This window comes from Archocentrus centrarchus, chromosome 23 (genome assembly GCF_007364275.1).
Source record: "Archocentrus centrarchus isolate MPI-CPG fArcCen1 chromosome 23, fArcCen1, whole genome shotgun sequence".
Classification (NCBI taxonomy): Eukaryota; Metazoa; Chordata; class Actinopteri; order Cichliformes; family Cichlidae; genus Archocentrus; species Archocentrus centrarchus.
In genome coordinates this window covers 12,035,550-12,063,001 of record NC_044368.1, presented here as the reverse complement: position 1 = coordinate 12,063,001, position 27,452 = coordinate 12,035,550, and the positions used below count along the sequence as shown (strand labels likewise).

General features: G+C 39.4%; 1 protein-coding gene across 1 annotated transcript in view; it reads left to right on the top strand.

Annotated features, from left to right (window-relative positions):
• cacna1c (calcium channel, voltage-dependent, L type, alpha 1C subunit) overlaps positions 1–27,452 on the top strand; it is a 207,622-nt gene that overhangs the window by 151,396 nt on the left and 28,774 nt on the right. The window contains exons 11-24 of the mRNA XM_030720526.1: positions 6,599–6,689; positions 10,130–10,156; positions 14,348–14,508; positions 14,670–14,743; positions 14,832–14,983; positions 16,990–17,191; positions 17,406–17,526; positions 19,798–19,912; positions 20,454–20,571; positions 20,673–20,742; positions 20,911–21,043; positions 21,241–21,370; positions 22,792–22,851; positions 23,397–23,503. Of these exons, the coding sequence (XP_030576386.1) occupies positions 6,599–6,689; positions 10,130–10,156; positions 14,348–14,508; positions 14,670–14,743; positions 14,832–14,983; positions 16,990–17,191; positions 17,406–17,526; positions 19,798–19,912; positions 20,454–20,571; positions 20,673–20,742; positions 20,911–21,043; positions 21,241–21,370; positions 22,792–22,851; positions 23,397–23,503 (1,561 nt within the window). The remainder of the gene's footprint in view (positions 1–6,598; positions 6,690–10,129; positions 10,157–14,347; positions 14,509–14,669; positions 14,744–14,831; positions 14,984–16,989; positions 17,192–17,405; positions 17,527–19,797; positions 19,913–20,453; positions 20,572–20,672; positions 20,743–20,910; positions 21,044–21,240; positions 21,371–22,791; positions 22,852–23,396; positions 23,504–27,452) is intronic.

Here is a 27,452-nt window from a genome sequence, read left to right as displayed (position 1 = left end):
CTTGTAATTTACACCTTGTACAATTAGGAGAGAGCTGGAAGATGCAGGTTTGATCTGGGACACATGGAATGTATGTATGCTGTCCACTTTCGCTCTCTGTCTCTTAAGCAATAAGTGGTTCTTCATTGTTGGCTAGCTGCACTGAAATGGGAAAATCCACGTGTTAGCCGTAATGCTCGGGTTTGTGGAGCACTTTATCAATGAGGACTGTGTAGAGGAAAGCCTGTTAGGGTCAGGTGCTCTGGATTGGCTGGGTTGACTGCAATAGATGCAAACTTTTGCCTCAGTACTTCTCAGCCAGTCCTCCAGAGGTAATTTCGTGTGACAGAGCTGCTCTTCCGAATGATCATTCAGAAAGCTCAAAGCACTGGCACAAGAAGCAGAAGGCAGATAGAGGATGGGGTGGATGACCGAGAGGAGGATGACCAGGATTTGTAGTTCCTCTCCTGAGCTCACTCCCATAAGCAATAATCAATCTTTATAGCTAATGAGATTAAATCTATTAGACTATTAGTGCATTGGCCTGGAACAACCTGATAGCAACCCATATCATGGCTGATGGGCTTGTTGGCCATTATAAGTCTGCCCTATCATGTAGTTTTAACTCCCTTGCCCCCATCAAAACCCGGACTGTCTCTTTCACCTGCTCTGCCCCGTGGTTCACAACAGAACTCTGTGTTCTAAAGACCGCCTGCCGCCGACTTGAGAGACTTTACAAAAGATCTGGTCTCACAGTGCATCTAGAGGCTTATAAAGACCAGGTGAGGTCATATAAAGATGCTCTTTCTCAGGCCACATTTATCTCACTGCTCCTTTCCCTCCTTCTCCTCTGTAAATTCCTCCCAGGTTATGAAGTGGATCTCTCTGGTTAAAGCCTCCACCTGCACTCTCGAACCCATGCAGACAGCATTAGTTAAGACATGTTCATCTACTCTTATAGTCGATATCATCAACTCTGCTCTGGAGTCAGGAGTGGTACACTCCAGATTTAAATCTGCCTCAGTGAGTCCAATTCTCAAGAAGCCAGGTCTTGACACTGATGACCTTAACAATTATCAGCTTATCTCTAACCTTCCTTTTCTCAGTAAAATCTTGCAAAGAGTAGTGCAGCGACATATGGCTAACCATAACCTCTATGAACCTTTACAATCTGGCTTCAGTGCACACCACAGCACTGAGACTGCACTCATTAAAATAACTAATGATCTTCTTATTGCCGCTGACTCTTGCCATATCAGCATCCTCATCCTCCTGGACCTCTCTGCAGCTTTTGACACCATTTCTCATACCGTCCCTCTTACCCGTCTATCCAGCCATCTTGGTCTTACTGGCACTGCACTCTCCTGGTTTCAGTCCTACCTCTCCAACCATACACAGTTTGTCACAGTGTGAGGCTCCCGCTCCACCTCTGATCCAGTTAACCACAGCGTGCTTCAGGATTCTGCGCTTGGACCCCTTCTCTTCACCATCTACATGCTCCCCCTTGGTCAGATCATCCGTCGCCATGGTCTCGGTTTTCATTCCTACGCTGATGACACTCAACTCTATCTTAGTACTAAACCCTCCCCTCAATAGTCATGAAACATGAAATCAAAACCTGGATGTCATTTAATCTACTTAAGCTAAACAGCAATAAAACAGAGCTCTTATTTGTGGCCCCCAAAGCCCTACTTCAGAAATTCAGAGACTTACTCATTGACATAGATGGTTCCATTCTCACCTTCACCAGATGTTCACAACTTGGGTATCATCTTAGACTCCACACTTTCATTCAAGAATCATATCAAATCGGTCACTAAAACAGCTTTTTTCCACCTTATGAACATCTCTAGACTCCGGCTTTTACTTACTGATTCTATAGCAGAACCTCTTATCCATTAACTACCTGGCTGGACTACTGTAATAGGGTCTTGTTCGGAATCTCAGGCAAAGCCCCGGACAGGCTCCAGTGTGTCCAGAATTCAGCTGCCAGACTTTTAACCCCCACTAAGCTCTGGCAACACATCACCTCCACCCTTATTAAGCTACATTGGCTCCCAGCAAAGTCTCGCATTGCGTACAAGATCCTTCTTCTATATGCCAGTATATGTATATATTGGTTTGTTGTTTTATATGTCCAAAATAAAGACAATTCATCATCACCATCATCATCATTATCATCTCCTCACTTACAAATCCTTCAATGCCTTGGCCCCTCAGTATTTGTCCGATTGTCAGATTGATGATAAAGTCCACATTAGGATGTTTGAGGTGTTGTGGTGGAGTAAATCACAGAACCAGCAGTTCACAGTTTGTGTTTAGCAGCTTTATGTTTTGCACTTTTTCAGTCACTGTCTCCTTTTAACCTCCTTTTTATGTTTGTTTTCACTCGTTGCTTGGTAAGGTTCAACAAAAGATTGTGATTTGGTTTAAAATATGTACCTTTTGAAAATTAATGCTACTCCTTGAAAAATTATGCTTTAGCCAGCATGTAGAGATATAAAGATTAAGTGGCGCAAGAGATAAATGGACAGTAATGACTTTGTGCCTGTACATGTAATCCCACTAATGTTGGTACTGTGTTTCAAATGACAGACCTGCAGTAATGAAATGAGGTGTGACTGCAAACAAGAAATGTCTTTTTTCCAGAAAAATTCCTAGTTCTTTGTGTGCATTTTAGTAAATATGAACATACTTGTGTGAACCCGTCATATATGTGTGTGTGTGTGTGTGTGTGTGTGTGTGTGTGTGTGTGTGTGTGTATATTGGTCTGTCTTGCTGAGCCGTGCTCTCTATCCCCAGGTAAGCGCCATCATTTTCTGTCTCTGCGTGGAGCCGTGAAGAAAAATGCGGCTTTCCTTCGTAAGGCGTGTGCGTCTGTCTGCATGGTCCAGCACTAGTTAAAGCTTTACTGGATTCTAGACATGCAAGCAGACTGCAACCTCTCTGCTCACCTATACTCCCCACTTTCTGGTTCCTCTCTTCCTCTCCTTTTTTATCCACTCCCCCTTCAATGGAGTAAGCATCCTTCTCTGCAGCCTCCAGAGTGGGGAGCAGCTCTCTCAACACTGTAAAATAGTTTATTCTCTTTGTCTTCCTCACCCTTTTTCATCCACTGACCGCTGAATGATAATTAAATATCTAGGACATATTTATGAATATTCTCTAACAGTGGAGACGTGGAATTTTCATGATCCTTAACTTTAAATTATTTAAGTATAATCAAAAAAGGTAAAAACTATAGTACAGGTAATAGGGAGACAAGGAGAGGAATGAGATTACTGTGTTGAGATGAAAAAAAATTGTAGGAAAGGATCTGCATCTGCCTGACTTGTCTGAAAAAATAACAAGAGGATGTCATCACAGAAACCAACTGTACTGATGTTTTTGTACCACACATGACTCATATAAACTCTATTATTGCTGTTGTTTGTGATGTCAGAGTCCTCTCCTTGGTTTTTCAGATTCCTTTCCTTAAAATCCCCCCTCCTGCATCACTGTTAGCCTTGCTAGCTGCGATAATGAAATACAGTAGAGCAACAGCTTTGAAATGAGAATTTTAACCTTTTTATAACATCAAATTGCAAAACACCTGCATGAAAAAGTTGCGTTGTGAGTCAATGATGCAAGGTAGAAGTCAGTGTCTCTTTGGGTTAGTTTGACATTTTAAATTACAATTATTTTTCATTTTTGTGATTGAAGAAGAACTATTTTAGTTTGCTGAGACAAAACATGCACAAGACACTGCCATAGAAGCACACATTATTGTGGGGGCTGCTTTTTTTTTAAGAAATAGTGCTGTGAGTTCATGTTTAAGCTCACTGACACATGCCAGCACTTTCTTTTCTATCACTTTCTTCCTGTCCCTTCGCCCCTCCTTTAATTTCTCTCCCTTCAATACTCCATGTTCCTTTTCCTTCTTCATCTCCTTCCCTGTCTCTGTGTCTCAGGTCTTTGGGGTTTTACTCTAACAATAGGCATTAAACTAGTTCAGAGCTCCATTGAGGGGAAGGCACCAGGCTGCTTTTATATTTGAAAGGCTTTTAGCCTCAGGAGAGACCAGAGGGCCTGAGTGCTTTTAACTAAGTAGCATAGCAGCAGGTGGCACATGTCGAGGTGAAGAAACATACAGCGTGTTCACAGCAGAGGCATTAAAGTTGAGAGACCATCCTGATCTCTACAGCACCAAACTCATTCATCACTAACCATGTGTCAAAGTACACCAGCCTAATGCACTGTTCACTCACTGTAGCTTACTTTGACATATTGTGTTAATTAAGGGCTTACAAGCCATCTATTGGCATAACCATCCAATACAAAAAATTCCTTAGGCCCAAAAAGATACACTCACTGGCCACTTTGTTAGGTATACCTGTTCAGCTTCACTTAAACATAAAAAGTAAGGTGGTCACGTGGTAGCAACTATGTAGACATGATCAAGACAACCTGCAGAAGTTAAAAGGTAAAGTTGATAAACTGGGATTTTCTTGTGCAACCACCTCTAGGGTTTACAGAGAATGGTCCGAAAAAGAGAAAATATCCAGTGAACTGCAGTTTTCTGGGCCTTGCTGATGCCAGAGGTCAGACTGTTTTGAACTGATAGAAATAGCCACTCATTACAACAAAGATATGCAGAAGAGCATCTCTGAAACCTTGAAGCAGATGAGTTACAGTGGCAGAAGACCACACTGGGTGCCACTTCTGTCAGCTAAGAAGAGGAAACTGAGGCTGGAATTTGCATAGTGCTCATCAAGACTGTACAATAAAGACTTTGGATTTGGCATAAACAACATGAAAGCATGGATCTAGCCAGCCTTGATCTCAATTCAATACAGCACTTTTGGGATGTAGTGGAATGGGAGATTCTCATGATTGATGTGCAGCTAACAAATCTGCAGCAACTGCATGATGTTATCATCAATATGGACCAAAACATCTGAGGAATTCCAGCACCTTTTTGAATCTGTGCCACAAAGAGTTCAGGCAGATCTGAAGGCAACAATGGGTGCATCCCAGTAACTAATGGTGTAACTAATGAAGTGGCCAGTGAATGTATAGCTGCATACTTCTTAGTAATTTTCTCAGTGTGACTTCTTTAGGTGGATTTCCCAATTTTCAATATCAAATCTTCATGAAAGGCCACCTTCTGAGAATGTGTTGCTAAATTATAAAAGATAATCCTAGTCAGGGTCTTAAGTGCTGACCATATTATTTGGTTTCATGCAATAAGATGATTTGCACCAGTAGGTTTTACTGTGGATATCTTACTTTAACACAAGAGGCATTGATATTCATATGCACTACCTGACTCTGGTGCCCAGAGGGTGTTACAATAAGTGTTTGAGGTGACAGTAAGGGGAACGCAGCTCATTCCCGCCAGCAGGCAAAGACTGACAGAAGCAATAAAAACCAATGTATCACTTCATATCAGCCTCTCCAGCAGCCATCCCCATGTTCTCTCTCTTTCTCTCCCACTAACCATACCTCCCTCAGTGCTTCCATTATTTTCTCCCCCAACCCTGCTTTTCTATTTTCCTTCATTTTTTTCTTCTTTTCCATCCTTACCTGCCAATTTATATTACTTCTGCCTAAGGACAAAGTGCCACATTTGCACTCTACTTGTGATTTTTTTTAAACAAAACAAAAAAAAGAGCTTTCTCTGTTTACACATCTGCAAAAATATCACTGGGGCAAGAAGTAAAACTCTGCTTTTTCTTTTTAATACCCCCGAAACACACACACACACATACTGTCTGTAGACCACAGACAGCCATGATGATTTTTCTTTTAGTCTCTGTGGGCCTTGAAATCACAAATGTTTTTTTCCAAGTTGTAATCCACTCAGAGTAAAGCAATCCCCAAGCTTGGAAGTTGAAATCCTTCCCAATACCCTCAATGTTGAATACCCAAAAGTTAAAATCTAGCACAGAAACAAAGTATAAGGGAGATGTTGACTAACCTCTAAATACTGCGTCCATGTCAACAAGCATTCCAGTGCTTCCGCCTATTTCAGTTCACCACAGCAGCAACTGGCAAAATTCGAATTAGCCAACATTTTCCTGTTGTGTGTTGTGTCTGTGCTACCATTTTACCTTAAAGCATTCAACCGTGGAATGATATTACTTTGGTTTAGCACCACAACCTAACAAGGTTGCAAGGTTTGAGTCCCAGGATCCCTAACTGGCAACTTAGTGTGTAATTGGTGTGGGCAATCAGTGCAAAATTTGGGAATGGTTTTATTGACTCTAGGGTATGTGTGTAACAACATGCCTTAATTAGTGGGATTGGATAATGCTGACTTTTTAATTCCTATATGTCAACAGTGGTTTTAATTAGTTTGTATGCTGGTGTAAGGCAACACAGATAAAAATCAAATGTTTAACACTGACCCATTGTCCAGTGCTCCTCAGTATCTGAACACTGGTTGCACTTTGTAGCTTTCATGTGTGTTGCCTTGCACTTGTAAATTCTGGAGTGTTTTGAATTGCATAATAATGTTCAACCCATTTGTCTTTCCTGTTAATTCATCTCTCTTTTCCCTTCTCTTTCTGTTCCTTTCTACATCTGTCAACCTTTTTTTTTTCTCCTTTCTCTGCTGCTGCTCATCTCTGTCTCTCAGTGAGCATGCCAGCCAGCGAGAATGAATCAGTCAACACAGACAATGCCCCCGGGGGAGACGTAGAGGGTGAGACCTGCTGTACCCGGCTAGCGTAAGTACCTCACCATCTCTCACCAGACACACCTTTTCTCTTTCCTCTTTTCCTCAGCTTTCTCAGTCACCTTCTGTCAGGCCCAAGGATGAACTCCATCCTGCAGTATTGTGCATGGTGGAATTGCCTCAGATCGCTTGTATACTTTACTGATCTCACAAGTCTGTTAGACTACAGTAACACAAAGCTGTCAATATACTTCACATGCATAAAGTTCTAATGGGGTAAAATTGTATAGATCTGAAGGGGAACTAATCAGAGCTGCTGCTCTTGGAAGTGTTTTTCTCACTAGTGTATTAATACTGCTGCAGCAACTGCCCTTTTTTCACTTTGTTGTGGCATACTGCAGCTAAACAAGCAAATTGAGGGAGAAAGAACTGGTTGCTAGATCACATTTCCAGCTGAAAAATGATTTTAATCTTGTTTTAGGGTTGTTTTTCTCATATCGTAGTTATAAATGTGTTATCGCTGCCAAGGGGGCTATTTGCAAAGTAGAGGTTTATAATTTGGACACTGTTTTTAAGTTTATCCAGTTGGGTTGTGAGCGCTTGTCCGGCCAATTCCTTACTGAAGTCAGCACATGAACACATCAACTGCTTCACATGGTACAGGGACAACCAATCGTTGATTCGGAGCTAATGAAATTTTGAAAAGCAAGACATATCAGTCGTATGTAAATCTTAACTACATCTAATAATATTCAGTCTTTATTTTTTCTTTCATCTCTCTCGGTGTTTCCGTTCTCTCTCTCTCCCCTTTCTGTGTTAGCTCTTGAAGTGCTTTCTTCTGCCCCTTTGGGAGCTCACAAACAGCTGACTCACTCATTCCCGCTCTCCCCACTGCTTTCATTTTTTACATTATTCAAACAAATGTGTTGCTTTCTTTCTTAGACACGAGACGGCACAGGAGCCGTGACCCCGGCGGACTCATTTCAGTACACACAAGCAAACACACCTACATACAAAATTGTTCCTAACAATCGGAATAGAATAAAACAGAAAGTTATGTTTCAAATTCAAACTGAATCAAAAACACTCGTAACTGCAGGAACAGTAAAGCTTAGTAGGCACACGTAGATGGCACACTGTTGTTTATCTGTACTCACTGTCCATGTTATTTTGTCTTCATGTTGTTTGTGTTTATTTGTGCTCTGTCAGGCTAAAGAAAAAAATAAAATAAAAGATAAGTTATGTCGTATCTGGAGCTTAAACTGGAACCAGGAACTGAACATGTAATAGTGAAAGGCCAAATAATAACAAACCATCATTTTATTAAACACAAATGAGAAATTTTTTATTTTTTTACACTGTTTTACTTTTTTCTTTCTTATTAATTGTTGTCAGAAAGTCATTGTCTTCAAAAGTCAAGTCAAAACACTTTTTTTTTCCATTTAGTATCCTCTAAAATAATATAAAGAAGAAAAAAGCAAATCCTGACACTTGAACAGTTGCTCTTTTTATTCGGAGGTGAGGTTTTACTAAAATGAGTAACTGGATATGATGAGCTGCAGATCTGGATTAAATATTATTTTAGAATAATTAAATATGATTATTATTGGCTACGTATCAATTCAGTAGAGTTTTCTCTCCTACTGAGTGTGATAAAGATAACATATTGTAATGCATTCTCATCCCTGACAGTACTATAGGGAAATCTTTTAAATTCAACATGCTTTTTGCTGTTGTGCACCTCCATGTGGCTTGACACACCTTACACAGTTATTATACACTATATGGACAAAAGTACTGGACCATGGAAACCCATGCTATGAAGCTCCAAGTGCACAGTTTTTATACTGATGCCAAAGGAGCTTTGGAAGTCTGCAGGTGTTGAGTCAGCAGTGTTGGTACTTTTGTCCAAATGGCATTGGTTAAAGTCTCAGATTTATCAGCCAGAAGACTGTCATCTTATTTGGACTTTTGACTGCTGATTTTGTTTCTATTTTACTCACTTTTTAGTGATATTAATCTTAGGTTATGTTTAAGTATTTTAAACTATTTTTTTAGGTTCAGGAAAAGTTTATAGAATGGGGTAACATACACCTATTCACAACAGGAACCCTGCCCTTCTGGCACTCTGATAGATTTTACCAAACAGTATTAGCGGACATGCCGAGGATTAGAACGGACTCAAGATTTAGCAAAGAATTTATCTAAAATCTATCATCAAATCCTTCTAATTATTATGTTGTGTGCTTGGCTATCAGCAATGATTTTGTTCTTCACATTCATAATGTTTATTTTGAAAATTCACATAACAATCTGACTATCCAGAACATGATATACACATATATACCTTGGCAGGACTAGAAATGTGGTCCCTTATTCTTTCTATGTGAGACTTCAGCAAATTTGATGTGGGGCAGTTCTCCCAGTATTGCAGAGGAAAGATTTAAGTGTTTGTCAGTCCTTCTTCACTTCGGCATGGAGTCGTTCCTCGCGGTACAAGCTACTTCAGCACCCGCTGGTCTCGTAATCAAGACGGACACATGAAGACAAGAGATGTGTGTCCTGTCAACTCCCATATCCAGCCAGTCAGTCATTTTATTCTTTTGTTCAGTCAGTCACTGAGACGTTTTATTGCTTCAGTCAGTGAGCTGGTCTGTTAATACGTCTGCTTTTACCAACATCAGTACAGTCACTCAAAACAACTCCAAAAAAACAAAACAAACTAACAAAAAAAACATGGCAACTTTATAGTTTTTTTGTTTGTTTATTTAGATATAGTCAAACTGATCTTGGTTATTCAGCTTCCCTGCAGATTTGTGGTATTAAAATTAAATATTTAAGTTAGAAATTAAGCCAAATTTTTATTTTATAGATTCAAATTTTCAACCATGGGAACTTCTCTTCTCTTCTCTTCTCTTCTCTTCTCTTCTCTTCTCTTCTCTTCTCTTCTCTTCTCTTCTCTTCTCTTCTCTCAAAATGTCTTCCATAATCTCTTGTCCTCAGTTATCCATGTTGTATTTTTTACTGTTACAGTGGTGAACAATCAACAGACATTTTGCTACATTAATAAATGATGTTTTGTTTTTTTTCTTCTCACACCAGGATTGATTGAAGGAAATTCAGTTTGCTTTCTTTTGACTGGATGCCACTGTATTTGTGTTTTTCGGGGTGATTTGTTCATGAATAAAAGCAGAAGATATCGACAAAGTGCATTCTGTTATATTGTACCCAAAATGTTCCCAGTGGGTGCATAAAAATGGACAGCCCTTTTTTTTTTTAAGCAAACATGTTTTTTGATCATCCTGCAGAGGGAATCAACAGTTTGTGTGTGGTTGTGTATTAGGAAATGTTTGAGACGCAGGTGATCAAGAATCATATTTGATGATAAGGGAAGCTATTCCCCTTTATCCCTCTCAAATCACCCCTTTCATGTGTACCTGTCTATGTGTGTTATGTGTGTATGTATAATCCATTCTGTTTTCTGTGTTCCAGAATTAGGATCTCCAAATCCAAGTTCAGGTTAGTACATGTTGTTTACCATAGTCTCTTAATTCACCTGCTCTAATGTCTCTAATGCTGTGGTATTTAAATGGTCATTGTATGTGTGTCTGTTTTTGTGTGTGTGTGTGTGTTTGGGGGGGGGGGGGGGGGGGGGGGGGGTACAGTTTGCAACTGACATAGCCTTGCTCTTTGAAGAAACTGTGGAGAATATCTTGGTTCATTTTCTTGCACGGTTCGATGAAACATTCTGTAGCATGGTTATGTTTGTACGAAAAAGTAAATTTATGGTAACAGCTAAGCTAAGCTTGGTGCAGTAGTTCTCAGTGAGGTGAGTGTATATGGGAGATAAAAAGATAAGAGTCTGCTGATATAATGTTTTAATTAGAAAAACTGTTTTGTTTTTTTTTCTTGGAAATGATTTGAATTTTTTTCTGCTTCTAAAGTGGAGCATGTCAGAAAAAGTTTAACATAAAGACTGTAAACAGATAATCTGATTCTGTCCAAAGATATAAAATTCAGCCTACCGGCACATTTAAAGCTAATTAGAAAGTTATTTGCTAGTAGACATGTTTGGTTCGCCATTTACAAAAAAATAAACTTACCAATGTCCTCGAGCACATGCCCAGCAACAAAGGCCCAGTACCCGATGCCTTCCCTGCTGAGTTTTACAAGCATTTCTGGAACATGCTCAAATTACTCGTTTTACATCTTATTACAGAAATAAAATAAACGTCACAACTTCTACATAATCATAATATTGCATCAGTTTCACTTCTATGGAAACCTAACAAAGACTCCTCATTCATAGCCAGTTATCACCCCCTCTCACTTATCAACATGCACATCAAAATAATAAGTAAAGCATTAAGAATAAGCACATACATAAGACCATACTGGTTTCATTAAAGATCGACACTCCTCAAATAATACACGTAGACTATTCTTAATAACTCAGTCTCAGATACAACAGAGAGACTCAGTTTTTGTTACGCTGGATGCAGAAAAAGCTTTTGATAAGCCAACTGCATCAACTATCCATAAAAAATAAAAATATACACTGAATTCTGACACCTACTAATGACAACAAGATTAGTCTTTATGCAGATGACATTTTACTTTTCATACAAAATCCACATTCACTACATTAAACAATAGGGGGTCATTGAGCAGTTCTCAAAAAATTTCCAACTATTGCATAAACCAAATCAAATCATCCATTCTTCCACTGAATTCCCTAAGCTGGGATGGGACAGTTGAACAACTACCTATCCCTCTGTACACCGGACATATAACTTACCTAGGCTTTAATATTAACCTTTGTCTCTTTATTTCAAACATTACATTAAATGTATCAGCCTATGTCCATTTAGGGAGAATAGAGACAGTTAAAATGATGGAACTCCCAATAATTAATTATTTATGTTTAGTGATTTCAATGTAACAAACATCAACCTGGTTCAAATCCAGATACACTAATATCTCAAAGTTTTACTGAAAAAATAAGACACCTACAATTAAATTTGTCTCTCTAACCCAAACCCAAAGATCTTGGTCAGTTAAAAAAAACACACTCTGACAGCCTGGTGGAAATTACACTATTAAAGATTTATTAATAATCCCTAATACCATCTTATGTTCCATTTGTGCAACAACTCTAACAATCAACTTATTCAGTGTAAAATATTACATTGAATTGACTACACTGGCCTGAAGATGCTTCAGATGGGACTGGTTCATTCAGATATTTGTTCAGATTGCACTGAAAACACACAAGTGTCCAAACCTGTCCAAAATGTCTAGAATCAAATTATTACAGCACTTTCCTCCCTGCTTGACTAACCCACTATCCCACTATCACCATCTCTTTGCCTGCTAGGAGACATCTCACAAGTAAATACAAATGAAAAATTTGAGAAACAACTTCTCAAAGCTTTAACTAGTCCCAAGAAAACCATCCTCATGAACTGGAAAACAAGAAAATCAACTATAACACAATGGAAATATTTACTCAGATTACGTTTTATTGGAAAGATTGTGTACAGCTAATATCATTGATTCATTTTGCTCTCCACTGCTTATTTTAAAGCACTGCCTTCACACCACACACTTGCTTACCTTTTATTTATTTTGTGTTATCTTTTTGCCTCCTTCTGAGAACCAATGCAACATTCAAACATTAACCACTACTATTGTTATTACTGTTTCCCTGTTTGTGTTTACTGAATGCTCTTCCCTCTCTCTTTATGATTAACTTACCATTCCTTGTATTGTCTAATTATACTATCATTATGCAGTGTTCTCCACCTAGTTATCACAGTCATCATTGCCGTCACACATGCAAACCTAACATATCTATCCACTTCCACTCCCAATCCTCCTAATTCTCACTTTTATAACATTTTTGTTCAGGTTCCTATTAACACCACCATCATTATATGTTAAAATTAGACAGCCTCATTCAAGTAGTACTCTGTTTAGCTAGAGGCCAGCCAGAAAGGGAGTGCAGAGTTATAATACACTTTTTCGTGGTGGGCTGGGTGTTGGACAAGCTGGGTTGTTGGTTTAGCAATGACCTGACCCTTATTTAAAAATACACAATCTGTCTGGCACTCTTTTAGATCTCTCCTAAGGGTCTGGGAGGAGTCTTAAAAGGAACCCACTGGGCCAGCCCTCTTCTGTTTAGGTCTGGAGGAGACTCAAAAAACAGCCAGTATTTATGAAAACATCAGTGCACAAATGCCCTGCCAGGAGGAAGCACATTCCCTTTGGGGGTCGCATCACGAAGGGCATCCGATGGAAAAAAAAATCTGCTGTTTTACCACTTTTAGCCTGAGCACTCTTTTCAGAGTCATTTTAAAAACAATAAAGTGGAATGTGCGCTTCAAATTGAAAAATCACACAAAATGTTTTCCTGAACCGGACTCAAAGACACGATAAATACCTTCTAGTGTAACAATGCATGTCGAATTGTGTTGTTTTGTGAGTTGTGTCTAATGTAAAATTCAGTGTGAGCATCATGGCAGAAGCCACTGTGTGCCATAACTGACTATAGAGAACACTGAAACACATTTAAACAGAAGACACATGTAACATCGAGGCATAGAGAGACGTTTCTCTGGTAAGTTGTGTTGATCTGTTGGAATTGGAGGATTGGCACGTTTGCTGCGGTTAGCAAATGGGTCAAGCACAAATAATGCAAAGACACCCACATAGGTACAGAGTGATGACAAGTGCGTTACAGTGTTGATGTCTGGTGAAAAAGAGTGTTTTCATCCTCTTGTTTAAAACAAAAATCAAATAATTGCTTCCTCATTCATTTTTAAGGGAATTCAGTAAATAAATAATCAGTATCTATGGTATTAATGTTAAAAGATATACATGTGAAATTCGAAAGTGAGATCCGTGCTTCACTGCTTCTCTACCCATAGGCCAACAAGAGCACAGGTTACTCCATGTCAGTGGCCTTGATGTCACTTACCCAGAACAGGAAAATTATAAAATTACAGTTGTCACACCATCGGTACATGTACATGAGTGTGAAACAATGGTATGACCCTTTGAGTGGGGCTTTTCACACAGATGCGACTGCAAAATTTAAAGCTGGCAATTATCAGAAACAATGACTTTAATTTCCAACAGTAGGCTGCAAGAGAGGTGCAAAAGACCAGAGCACCGCAGAGAGAAAGATCTTGAAATCTCTAAAACTAAAGAATGTTTGTCACGCTGAAATGAGCCACTTCTCTTCTTAAAGCATTTTTTTCCGTTGCGTTGTGAATCACAGTACAACATATTTCACTTTAAATTTGGCCTTTTGATCATTTTGTTAGAACAAATGTTCTTTCTTTTCTTTCTCAAATGGTGCATATCTCATTCTGCAGCAGAGCTCTTTGTACTGGCTTCTTCTTTCTCTGAAACGCCTTTGAGGATGACTAACTCTGTCTCGACCACAGACCAAGGCATGATGTCATCACTATTTTGTAGAAAACCTAACTGACTCTTTCTTGTTCTTCTTGCACTTCCTCTATTTGTTTTTCACCATTCACTCATTTCTTTGGATGCTTCTTTGATTTTCTTATTTCTTGTGGGTCGTTTTCTCTTTCTTCTTCTTCTTCTTCTTCTTCTTTCAACATTCTCTGTACCACCCTCCTGCCTCTCTTCTCTCTGCCATCTTTTTTCCACACCTTTTAATCTCTACTTCTTCCTTCGCAGCCGCTACTCTCGGAGGTGGAACAGGCTGTGTAGAAGGAAGTGCCGGGCAGCAGTCAAATCGCAAGTTTTCTATTGGCTGGTCATCTTCCTGGTTTTCCTCAACACCCTGACCATTGCCTCTGAACATCACCAGCAACCTCAGTGGCTAACTGATGTACAAGGTACATTGCTCAACCCACACATGTGCATACAAAACAGTAATGTCTGGTCTTAATTATTGAACTCTGTGCAATTACTGTCTTTGGTATTATATTTTTATCCCATACTTATTTTGCTACGCCCTCCATTGCACTCCTTTCTTTCTCTCGTCCTTACTCCCCAGATATAGCCAATAAGGTTTTGCTAGCACTCTTCACTGGTGAGATGCTGTTGAAGATGTACAGTCTGGGCCTGCAGGTAGGAGACTATGTCAATATTTTGTGTCAGAATTGTCTACATTCTGCCCTGTTTTCTAGCTTTAGCTTGTGTGCTTTTCTCTTCACAGGCCTACTTTGTTTCACTCTTCAATCGGTTCGACAGCTTCGTAGTATGCGGAGGGATTCTTGAAACCATTCTGGTGGAAACAAAAATCATGTCGCCCCTCGGCATCTCTGTGTTACGTTGTGTACGCTTACTCCGAATCTTCAAAATAACCAGGTTAGTATCAGTCTTACAGGATTTTATGCATTTAATAAGTAGAATTTATTCCTTTGGTCCTCCAACAGCCAAGATACACACACACACACACACACACACACACACACACACACACACACACACACACAAGTGTGTTTTGCTATCTTTGTGGGGAATTTCCATTGACTTCCATTCATTTCTACAGCCTAAACCTTACCTTTACCCTTTTCCTAACCCTAACCATCACATACCTAACCCTAACCCTAACCTAAACTCAATTCATACCTTAGCCCTAACTCTGACCCCTGACCCAAAAACAGGGTTTCCCCTTGTGGGGACTGGAACCTTGTCCCCACAAGGAGCAATTGGTCCCCACAACGTAGTATATGTCAGGAAAATTGTCCCCACAAGGTATTATAAACATACGCACCTGAAGTTACCCAATACAATACTGGACATAAAAACCAGCACCAACTTTTTTATTACCAGTGGAGACTTAATTTTGCATTCAACCAGAGGAACCAGAGGATGATGTATTAACAGGTTACAATAAGTCTGTTAGGCATTTACTGAAAAAACAAAATAACTTGGATGTCTAGGAGATCAATATTTATTTTGAGGGCATTTATATAGCCATAAAGGGATGGATATTGTCAGCAACAGTACTCAGGTAGACTGTGGTGTTTAAATGATGCTCAATCATCATTGATACCAAGGTGTTCAAAGTGTGCCAAGAAAGCACCACTCACACGATTACACCACCGCCAGCAGCCTGAACTGTGGACACAAGGCATAATGAATCTGTGCTTTCATGTTGTTTATGCCAAATTCTGACCCTATCATATGAATATTCCAGTACAAATCAAAGCCCATCAGACCAGGCAGTGTTTTTCCAATCTTGTCCAATTTTGGTGAGCCCGTGTGAATTGTAGCCTCAGTTTCGCACCAGTGTGGTCTTCTGCTGTTATACCCCATCTGCTTCAAGATTCAACATGTTGTGCATTCAGAGATGCTCTTCTGCATACCTCGGGTGTAACAAGTGGTTGTTTGAGTTACTGTCGCCTTCCTATCAGCCTGAAGCAGTCTGGCCATTCTCCTCTGACCTCTGGTATCAAGGCATTTTCACCACTCACTGGATATTTTCTCTTTTTCGGACCATCCTCTGTAAACACTAGAGATGGTTGTGTGGGAAAATCCCAACATTTCTGAAATGCTCAGACCAACCTAAATGATCAAGGTCTAAGAAGAAAAAAAATCAGCAATAAAACATGCAATGAATACACATGGCTACACACAAAACAGGCACTGTGACCAAAAATAAGAGGAAGATGGGATTATTTAAATGCAGAGGACTGATTGGGGGGATATCCAGCAGGAGAGTAACAGGACCCACACAAGTGAAGACAGTTAAGAAAATTAGGGAGAAATGGACAGGAAGCACAATTTACACAGGATGCAAAAGAAAACCTTCACATTAAAAAAACAACAGGAAGTAACCAAAAGGCAAAGACTAACACAGAGATGAGAGTCGCATTAATATGAAGACAGAGACAAAGAACAGGACAAAGACATAAAACAGAAGGAAGAGACAAAGGAAAAATTAGGGAACACTGAGGGAACTAAACATATGGAAAAGCAAATTCAAAATGAAACTAAACCTGAACAAATAACAAAAATTCACACCTACAACTGGGACAGTAAATCATACATCCAGGATTGCAAAGGATAAACTTCTTATTAGGAGAATCCTGTAAGCACTGCTAGACTGAAAACAAAGACTCAATAATATGACAAGGAATCACACTCATTTCTAGTTACTACTAAATAATAATGAAAAAAATCAAAACAAGAATCCAACACTCAACTTATCAAATAAGAATCCAAACTTCAAACACTTGGAAAAATGGTAAAAATTTGAAGAGATGCAAATTCAAATATGTTCGTAAAGAATTCAAAACCCTCAAAACAACAAAACCCCAGGACTATGATAAGACTTCACAATTTCAACTTGATTTCTCTTCGTTTAGATATTGGAACTCCTTGTCCAACCTGGTGGCATCCCTGCTGAACTCTGTTCGCTCCATCGCGTCTCTGCTGCTCCTGCTCTTCCTCTTCATCATCATCTTCTCCCTGCTGGGCATGCAGCTGTTTGGGGGAAAATTCAACTTTGACGAGACCAGACGAAGCACCTTTGACAACTTTCCCCAGTCTCTGCTCACTGTGTTTCAGGTAAGGATGCTCCACTTTTTTCTAGTCCAGTGTGCCCTGCTTCCATTCTCAGCTTAAATTAAAATGTGTGTCCTTGAGTGATACAAAATATTTATAAAGTTTACATTGAAAAACTTACTTAAAGCAGGGGTTCTTTCAAATGAATATACATTTTTGTAAGATTTTATTTATGCAGAGGAGCTTTAATCCATTATTTTTTTTTCTGTCTCTGCAGATCCTAACAGGAGAGGACTGGAACTCTGTGATGTATGATGGTATCATGGCATACGGTGGTCCAGCGTTTCCTGGCATGCTTGTTTGCATCTACTTCATCATCCTCTTCATCTGCGGAAACTGTATCCTACCACAACAGGAGGTCACCATTGTCACAAATTGCTTGCTCATAGGAAATATTTGAATCACTGGGTTTCTCTATATTGTTGTAGAGTCTTTCCATTATATTGCCAAGTGTCTTTATATGTTGGCGCTGTATAAATACAAATACCTTGAATAGCTACCCCAGCAGCCCAGGTTAAGCAGATCTGGTGTGGTATGGTGTGTAGACTTGCAAAATAAAAATATGAGTCAGATTCAGTGAGTGACAGTCAAATTTGTTGTCTGACTATCATAAATCCTGTCATCAAATGGAAACAGGTGTTGCTGACTGTGATTTGAATTACTAAGTCAAATCTGATATCTACGTAACCCCTTGTTAAGATGCTGTTGCAGGAAAGAAGAACGTGTTTTGCATGTGGACACTTTCCTAAAGCTAAAAGATTTTAGTGCAGGCCGCTGAGCCTCTGTACTCGAGCAGTTAAAAATACAGTGCTTTTCAGATGATGTGATGTTATATTTACACCGATCAAGCATAACATTATGACCACTGACAGGTAAAGTGAATAACACTGTTTATCTCTTCATCATGGCACCCATTAGTGGTTGCAATATATTAGGGAGCAAGTGAACATTTTGTCTTCAAAACTGATGTGTTTGAAGCAGGAAAAATGGGCAAGTTTAAGGATTTCAGCAAGTTTGACAAGGCCCAAATTGTCATTGCTAGATGACTGGATCAGAGCATCTCCAAAACTGCAGCTCCTGTGGGTGTTCCCGGTCTGCAGTGTTCACAGTATCTGTCAAAAGTGGCCCGAGGAAGGAACAGTGGTGGTGAACCAGTGACAGGATCGTGGGCACCCAGGGCTTACTGATGCATGTGGAGAGCAAAGGCTGGCCTGTATGGTCCGATCCTACGGATGAGCTACTGTGGCTCAGATTGCTGTAAAAGTTAATGCTGGTTCTGATAGAAAGGTGTCAGAATACACAGTGCATCGCAGTTTGTTGCGTATGGGGCTGCATAGCTGCAGACCAGTTAGGGTGCCCATGCTGACCACTGTCACCTACCAAAAACGCCAACAGTGGGCACATGAGCATCAGAACTGGACCATGAAGCAATGGAAGAAGGTGGCCTGAGCTGATGAATCGTATTTTCTTTTAATACGTTTGTTTGTTTGATTCTCCCTATTCCCTTCCCCTCAAAAGGCTTTGCCTTTTGGCAGGCTGCACTTGTAAATAAGAAATTGTTCTTAATCTGTTTGCCTGGTTAAATAAAGGTTTAAATTTTCTTTTACATCACGTGGATGGCCAGGTACATGTGCGTCACCTGGCACCTGGTTGCACTATAGGAAGAAAGCAAGCTGGCAGAGGCGCTGTGATGCTTTGGGCAATGTTCTGCTGAGAAACCTTGGGTCCTGCCATCCATGAGGATGTTACTTTGACACATACCATTAAGCATTGTTGCAGACCATGTACACCCTTTTATGGAAATGGTATTCCCTGATTGCTGTGGCCTCTTTCAGCAGGATAATGCACCCGCCCACAAAGCAAAAGTAATTCAGGAATGGTTTGATGAGCACAACATGGTCATAATGTTAAGATTGATTGGTGTAAATTGTTAATGTTTATTGACTTAGCCTGTTGAGATGGTTTGACTCCACAGACATACCCAGTGTGATATTAGCCATTGGTTTTGAATTCTGCATTTAATTCAATCAATTTTAATTTTTATATTCACAAAAACAGTCACCTCAAGGCACTTCATACTGTAAGGTTAAGACCCTACAATGTTAGAAAGAAACCCCAGCAATCACACGACCGCCTATGGGCAAGCACTTGGCAACAGCGGGAAGGAAGAACTCCCTTTTAACAGGAAGAAATCTTCCAGCAGAACCAGGCTCAAGGAGAGGGAGTCATCTGCCACAACCAGTTGGGGTTGAATTCTCAACATTAGCATTTTTTGCAGCTGCCATGTTGGTGAAGTCAGAAGTGGCATATTTGTTGAAAGGGTGGAGTGTTAAACTATCAGCTACAGCTAGCAACCAATTTAGCAAGCTGTATTCTTAAGCTGCACTGGTGTTAATTTTGGGACCAGGCTATAAGTGTGCTTTTGAATGCTGTTTATTTGACCAGTCTATGACATTAACTCATTTTTTGAGCCAAGCCTCAAGTGTCCATTGCAGGAACTGTAGTTTTTGGCTTCCCTTTTCAGCCCCAAGGGTTTCCACTTGTTTACTACCAGCTTCGTTTATGGTCAGATGGGTCAGCAACATCCTTAACATCACCCCTCTGAACAGATATCTTGCTGAATGTCTTCTTGGCCATCGCTGTAGACAATCTGGCAGATGCAGAAAGCCTGACATCTGCCCAGAAAGAGGAAGAGGAGGAGAAGGAGAGGAAAAAACTGGCCAGGTAAAGCAGAAAATTGAATAGAAACAGTCAGACAAAAAAAAAATGTAGAGGGATAGACGGAGAGGTTGAATCTTGGCCAATCAAAACAGCACCCAGGGAGAAGTTTAGCTCGCAGCATCAGTTATTTCTAAAGGGAAATAAGGATGCTGACACTACAACTTAACCACTAAAATAACTTTTTAAAATACAAACATATTATTTGGCTTCTCTCTACACCAGTTTTTTTTTTCTTTCAGTGTTTCATTTCAAAGGTTAGCTGCCAGCAAAAATCAAAGTTGAGTTTTTAGTGCAGCTGAAAAAGAAAGTGTTTTTTTAGCAGAGATCATAAAAATGTCTTCTGCTTGGTTGCAACCTGTATTGATCTATGGAAAAAGTGTAATAGAAAACAATCATTTTCCATCACACTGTCCTTTTAATGTGATCATTACAGCACAGCAAATATGCCCTTTGATTGCATGTGTTGTCCCTCTGATGTTAATTTATGTATGGAGAAGGGAAGATGATAAAGTTGAGGATCGTCTCATCCTCTCTCCTTCTCCAGGCTCGGCAGCCCAGAGAAGCGTCATGACAATGAGAAACCACCTCTGGAGGAAGAGAAGAAGGAGAAGATAGAACTGAAGTCCATTACTTCTGATGGGGAGACCAACACTGCTACTAAGGTACACAGAAACACACAAAGACTTCGGTAAGAGCATAAATAAGAATGTGTCTATGTTCAGGAGTGAATTGATGAAAGACATGTCATACTTTTCCTTTGCAGATTAACATGGATGACTGCTGTGGAGATGAGAGCGAAGAGAAGAACCCGTATCCTGCCAATGATTATATAGGTAACACACAGCACAGCCACAAATATTGTGCGTGTATTATAGGTAATAGTAACTATTTTGCTATTACAAAAAACAGGTAGTATTACTAACATTGTACACTTTTTTTTTTTTACCTTTTCTCACCTTTCTTACCTTAATGTTCTAACTCTTCTTCCTCCTTCCCATCAGGAGATGATGATGATGATGAGCCAGAGATGCCCGTGGGCCCGAGGCCCCGGCCCCTCTCTGACATTCAGCTGAAGGAGAAGGCTGTCCCTATGCCTGAGGCCCGTGCTTTCTTTATCTTCAGCCACACCAACAAGTAAGTAGGCACTATAATTCTGCCTCTCATCTTAATCTCCCATCTTCTTCTATAGCCCCCCCCCCCCCCCAATTTTTCAGTCACTTCTGCTGTATTTCACTTGGCATCTTTTTCCTCCTAAGAGACTAAATGTGCTTTTTTTTTTTTTTTTTTTTGCTTTCTCTCACTCTCTCTTTCACTCTTTCTTTGTTTTGCAGGTTCAGGGTTCTGTGCCATAAGGTCGTCAACCACAACATCTTCACCAACCTCATCCTCTTCTTCATCCTGCTCAGCAGCATTAGTCTGGCAGCTGAAGACCCAGTCAAAAATGACTCCTTCAGAAATAAGGTAACACACACAATTAGTAAATGCACTGGTACTTCTATATAGCGCCGGTCTACACAAGCACTTTCTACTACAAGTCTCATTCACCCAGTCACACACGTACAATCATATAGTGCTTTTATCTATACCTAAACACTTTTTTCTAACATTCACACATGCTCACAAGCCGATGGATGCACTGGAGGCAGCTCAGGGTTTAGTATCTTGCCTAATGATACAGCACACAGACAGGAGGAGTCGGGCATCAATCCACGACCTTCAAATCGGTGGATAGACCACTCTACCCCCTGAACCACAGCCGCCCATAAACATTTTTTTAAACATATATTACAGTATAAATACAGTAAATATACACATACAAAGCTGGATGTACAGTAAGGCACAGTAGCCATAATTAGATGCCCACACACACGCACTCATTCTGACTTAAATGGATTATAGCTATAGAGGAACGAAAGCTTATTGTGAGTGGCCTGTTACACTTAATGAGATTTCTTCTTGAATACTGTAACTGTTATTAACTTTATGTTAAGAAGATATGAAACGCCTCTTAAGCTTTGCTCTGTCTTTTTAACTGTTTTTTATTAGCCGTAAAGATAAATGAGTAGTTACTGTATCACTTTGTAGACATATAAACATATATTTCTGAGGGTGTCTTTTTGCTACAGTAAATGTCAACATTTAACCAAGAATTGAATTTATTTACAGTTTTAGTGTTTGCACAGTCTGTTTTGGCAATGTGTAAGAAGTTCTGTCTGTTCATTTGTATGCAGCAGCAGAGACTTCACATTCAGCCTCAAGGCGAGCTCTGAAACCCCAAACATTTTCTGTTTCTTTGCAACATATGACGGATATATCTGCAATTGTAGTCACTGTGTGACATCAGCCTATTATTGGTAGATTTATGAAGGGTTTATGACTGTAATGGAGCTGTAGTTTAATGTAAACACCATGTGTGCTCTATCTGTTTTTGTACACTGTTTCTTCTATCAGACATTGAGACCCCTGGCTTTGGTATAAAATGCTGTATATTAGTCTAAACCTCTTAACCTTAGTCTGAATACTGTAATTAAATAAAGCAACCTGTTTTTCAGATTCCCCACCATTTTTAAAGTCTATTTTAGTTCATTTGGATCTGAACACATTATTATTTCAGTATGTTGTGGAGTCATCCGGGGCAATGCTACAGTAAGTCCAGCTTTCCCCCAGAAAGCAGCACACATTCTCATTTTACTTCTCCTGCTCAAACGGTTCCACATAAGTTTAGATCTTCAAGAGTTGCATTTCTACTAATCTAATGAGGGCCCAAAAAGACTATAAAGGGAGATGGACATATCCTCTGTCCATTGGTTTATAGACTGATGTTCTGACGCCACTAGGTGAGCATTCTGTTGTCCACATTAAATGCAATGTTACTTTTTTAGATCCTTGGCTATGCAGATCATGTGTTCACTGGACTCTTCACCATAGAGATCATTCTTAAGGTAATATTTTATGTTGAAGCTGATTGATGTGCTTGGCAAGAATGATTTACTAGCTATAGATAGAGGATAAGGATGGATGGATGGATGGATGGATGGATGGATGGATGGATGGATGGATGGATGATGGATGCATGGATGGATGGATGGTTGGATGGATGGATGGATGCATGGATGGATGGATGGTTAGATGGATGTTGGATGGATGGATGGATGGATGGATGGATGGTTGGATGGATGTTGAATGGATGGATGGATGGTTGGATGGATGTTGAATGGATGGATGGATGGATGGATGGATGGTTGGATGGATGGATGGATGGATGGATGGATGGATGGATGGAGAGAGATATGGTAATATAATGTAACTCTGTTTCTCTCTTAGGTAAGCTATTGTAAAAAATAAATAAATAAACTACTTAGTAAACCCTTCTAAAATATCAGGGTAGAAGGTAACATTGTCTTCCATGTAGTTAATGATGAATGTACAGTTAAACATAACATCTGTCTTCTGACTGTGAAATTTATTTAAACTTTGATCCTTGCAGATGACAGCCTATGGAGCCTTCCTCCACAAAGGTTCTTTCTGTAGAAACTATTTCAACATCCTGGACTTAGTGGTGGTCAGTGTGTCCCTCATCTCCTCTGGAATACAGTGAGTACAATACGTTTTATGGTGCATGCTTTTTACTTGATCCAATCAAATTGTAAGCTTTTGTTCCCTTATTTTTACCAACATATTCCAGATATCATTAAACATACATTTGTGTTTTTGTATTGCATACGGCCAATCAGGCAAATTGTGACAACTGCATGAGACACAAATCAAGTGCCTAAATTGGAAAAAATGTTTTTATTAGTAAATTGCTCCATGCTTTACACTTCTCTCTCTTCTCATAACCAGTTCACACTTCATTACTCCTAATCCTCTGTCTCTTTGTGATGTTTATTAAAATGTTCTCCTCTTCTTGTAGCAAATAACTCACTGAAATGCTGTGATGTTTAATATGCTATACTGCACTTTCTGTCTCTAATGCCTAATAGACTAGACTTCTCGACGTAAGTCCACATTAGTCCATGTTATAACCCTTTTAACAGACTGTCACCTGAACGATGTAAAGCTGTCCCCTTTTTTTGATTTGATGTTTCTATGGTCTTGGAGAGTTTAGTGAAAGCCTCGTACAAAGCACGAAAAAAGAAAACCAAATCTGTGATTGTACGGTTTAGTTGGGTGGGATAATACTGAATTGATAATAAATGAACACGTGAAATGCTTTTGCACTAGAGCCACTGCAGAACACATCTTTACAGGCAGCAGCATAATTGGTTTTTAACCAGAAAATGTGTTACATTGGGTAAATTATCCTGGGTCTTCCAATACTCTCGTCGCATTTCATATCCGATTACTGTTAATGAGTTTGTTGATTTTTTTTTTTTTTTTTTTACTTTTTGTCATAGATTTGGGGGCAGGTCAAATTCAGTTCTCATATTTCCAGATAAATGGAGCTCTCCTGGGTTATAGAAATGATGCCCAAATGCTAAAATCCAGTGGTTTTTGCCTGTTAAAGGTAGTGAGTGAGTGGGATTTTTCTTTATTTATCACAGTTAAAATAATTGTGATGGTGCTGCATTTGGTTGTGTCTGCACACTGTTTTTTTTCCTGTATTTTAACTATCTAGCATATTACTATGATACTTTTTTTTTTGTTGTTTTTACCACTACCTGATAAGCATGTATTTTAAGTATATTTTGTAGAGAAGCTGTGAACAAACATTCATCAAAAAGCACATGGAAAACTCATAGTCTATACACTACTTATATGACAGATTGCCTGTTTGTGTTGTCACCCTGAGTAAGCCTCATAATGTGACAGCATGAGAAATGGCTGACATCAGCTGAGAAAACAGAAGTATAGCAAAACAATATCTGATGACCTCATCTATTTTTGCTGTCTTATTGATAGTCAGAGTATTTCTTTTCATCGGGTGGATGGCGTTCTTCATCCCTGTCATCACACTGCGACATTTCAAGTGTTTTAAAATAATCTGACATTTCTATGCATAACCTAACAGTTGGTTTGACTGTGATACGTGATTGAGAACATCCTACTCCACGCGAGCTACCTTTAAGTGCCTTTAACTCCCACATTTCTCTGTAAAAGGTGGCACAATGGGTATTTTTTTTGTTTGTTTTTCACTTTTTTGTTTCAAAGCTAGCACTGAGTAATGTTTCCCTCCAAATCACTACTTTAACCATCCAGAAAGTCACTCCTTTAAATATATATGTTGACATTTTGAACACACCCTTTTTTTCCCTTGTACTTGTGTCTCACAGTGGAAAGTGTTTTTGTATTTTTCCTTCGTTTATCTGAACAAGTGGCTGATTATCTTTCCCCGTTAAAATGAAGGGAAGTGGCCTTGGCCGACTGAGCTAAGTAAGGAGCTGGGAGGCCTAGTTCAGATCAGAGAAGGGCTAATGCTAAAGCGCTTTCCAGACAGTTATTATACAACTCAAAATGTCAAGGTATTAATTTGACTCTTTTTTTTAGTATGTAAAGCACTTTCTTTTGAAGCACCACCTGAAAAAGGTCACACCCTTTGACCTTTGGCTTGTAGTGACACTCTCTTACAGCACAATAGTTTGCCTGTAAATGTCTGTCTGTGTCTTTATGTTGGCCCATTTGTATTGTTTTGTTATGTGTGTTTATCCACATATTATATGTGTGTTTCCTACACTTTAATATATAACAAATACATTGTTGCTAATATCTGGAGGGGGGGGGGGTTAGCAGTGGAGCTACAGTTAGGTCCGTAATTTTTTTAGACAAAGACACAATTTTTGTAGTTTTGCTTCCACCACACCACAGCAGTGAATGTTAAATCAAACAATCAAGATGTGATTGAAGTGCCGACTTTCAGCTTTAATTCAATGTTTTTACAGAAATATTGCATTGATTGTTTAGGAAATGCAACCACTTTTATACACAGTCCCCCATTTTCAGAGGCTCAAGAGTAATTGAACAATTAATGAACAATCAGTGTCATGGCCAGTGAAGCCTGTTTCCGTGTTATTTCATGACAAATATCATATCTGGAGTTGGTGCAGAGTGTTGAATTTGCGTTTTTTAGCTTTTCACTGCATTATTAAACATGAGGCCCAAAGGGATGTCAGTGCAAGTGAAGGAGGCCATCATTAGGCTGAAAAATCTAAATAAACCTATCAGAGAGAAAGAGCAGAAACTTTAGAAGTGGCCAAATCAACAACGAATTGTCCAGTTACTTTTGAGCCTCTGAAAACTGGGGACTGTGTATAAAAATGGCTGTAATTTGCCATTTTTGTATTGTAAAATCGTTTGAATTAAAGCTGAAAGTTTGCACTTCAATCACAAATTTATGTCTTTGTCCAACAAATTATGAACATAACTGTATGCCTTCTTTTTTTGAAAGTGACCCTTGATAGCTCATACTATAAATACTCTTAGCAGTAACAAAGGTTATTACATTTAATAAGAATAAGAATAAGAAAAACTGTCATTATATGTCAAACATACAACGAAATTACGTTCCAGCACACCCGTCCAAGAAAAGACAATCAAATCAAACAAACAGGGGAGATAAGTGTCTGCGACCTTGCAGCCATCAAAGGCACTGCCGTTTTAAAAAAAGATGGAAACATAGCGAACACAATGGGGTAAGTGAGGAGAAAAAAAATCATCTCATATATTGCCCGTACCAGGGCAATATATGAGGTTTAAAAAAAACTTCTGCATAGCGTAGTGTAAGCACATATACTACATGGAGCCAGTGGAGGTGAGTGGGTTTGGGTTAATGTGGCGCTGACCCGGCTCCCCCCCAGCTAACAGTTCCTGATCAGACGTGGAATGTTTATCAGCAGCTTGGTCTAGGGATATCAGTTCACACAGGTCAGAAGACCTTATTCTTATTCTTATTCTTATTCTTATTCTTAATAACAGTAGTTTGATGTCGTTGTTTTTCATCATATGTTTTTCATCATATATTAGGTAAAGATTGTGCTTAAATGCTTGATGTTGAGTTTTGGGTTTTTGTTGAGTTTTGGTTCCTGTTTTCATTTTATTATTCCTTCGTATGTTCGTAGTATCCCCCACATTTCCCTGTCTTTGCATCCCTCTGTCTTGTCTGTGTTTGTATCCTCCTGTGTTCCCACTGTGTCTCACATCTTGTTTAGTGTTTGTCTTCTCGTGTCATTTGTCTGCTGCTTTGTTTTTTTACTGTTCTACTCAGAAGGTCAGGCTTCTGTGTCTGCTGCCAGTTTTACTTTCCGTTCTGTTCCCTCGTTGCTTCTACCTGTCGCTGACCTGTAATCTCTTCCTAGGTGTGTCTCATCATCTGATCAGTTCCCAGTGTATGCACAGCCTTGCCTTGTTTGTCATGATGTCTGTTGTCTTACTCTTTTTTTGTTCCCGTGTTTTCTCAGTTTTTCATCCTCCTCATGTTTCTGTTTGTTGGACTTGTGTTTTGGGCAGTATTTCAAAAGCCAAATAATCTGCTCGTTTTCAGTTCTCCTACCTTCAAGTCCAGTCTAAACTGTGATAAAATTTCTGTTTTTTATTTGTGAAATTTAAG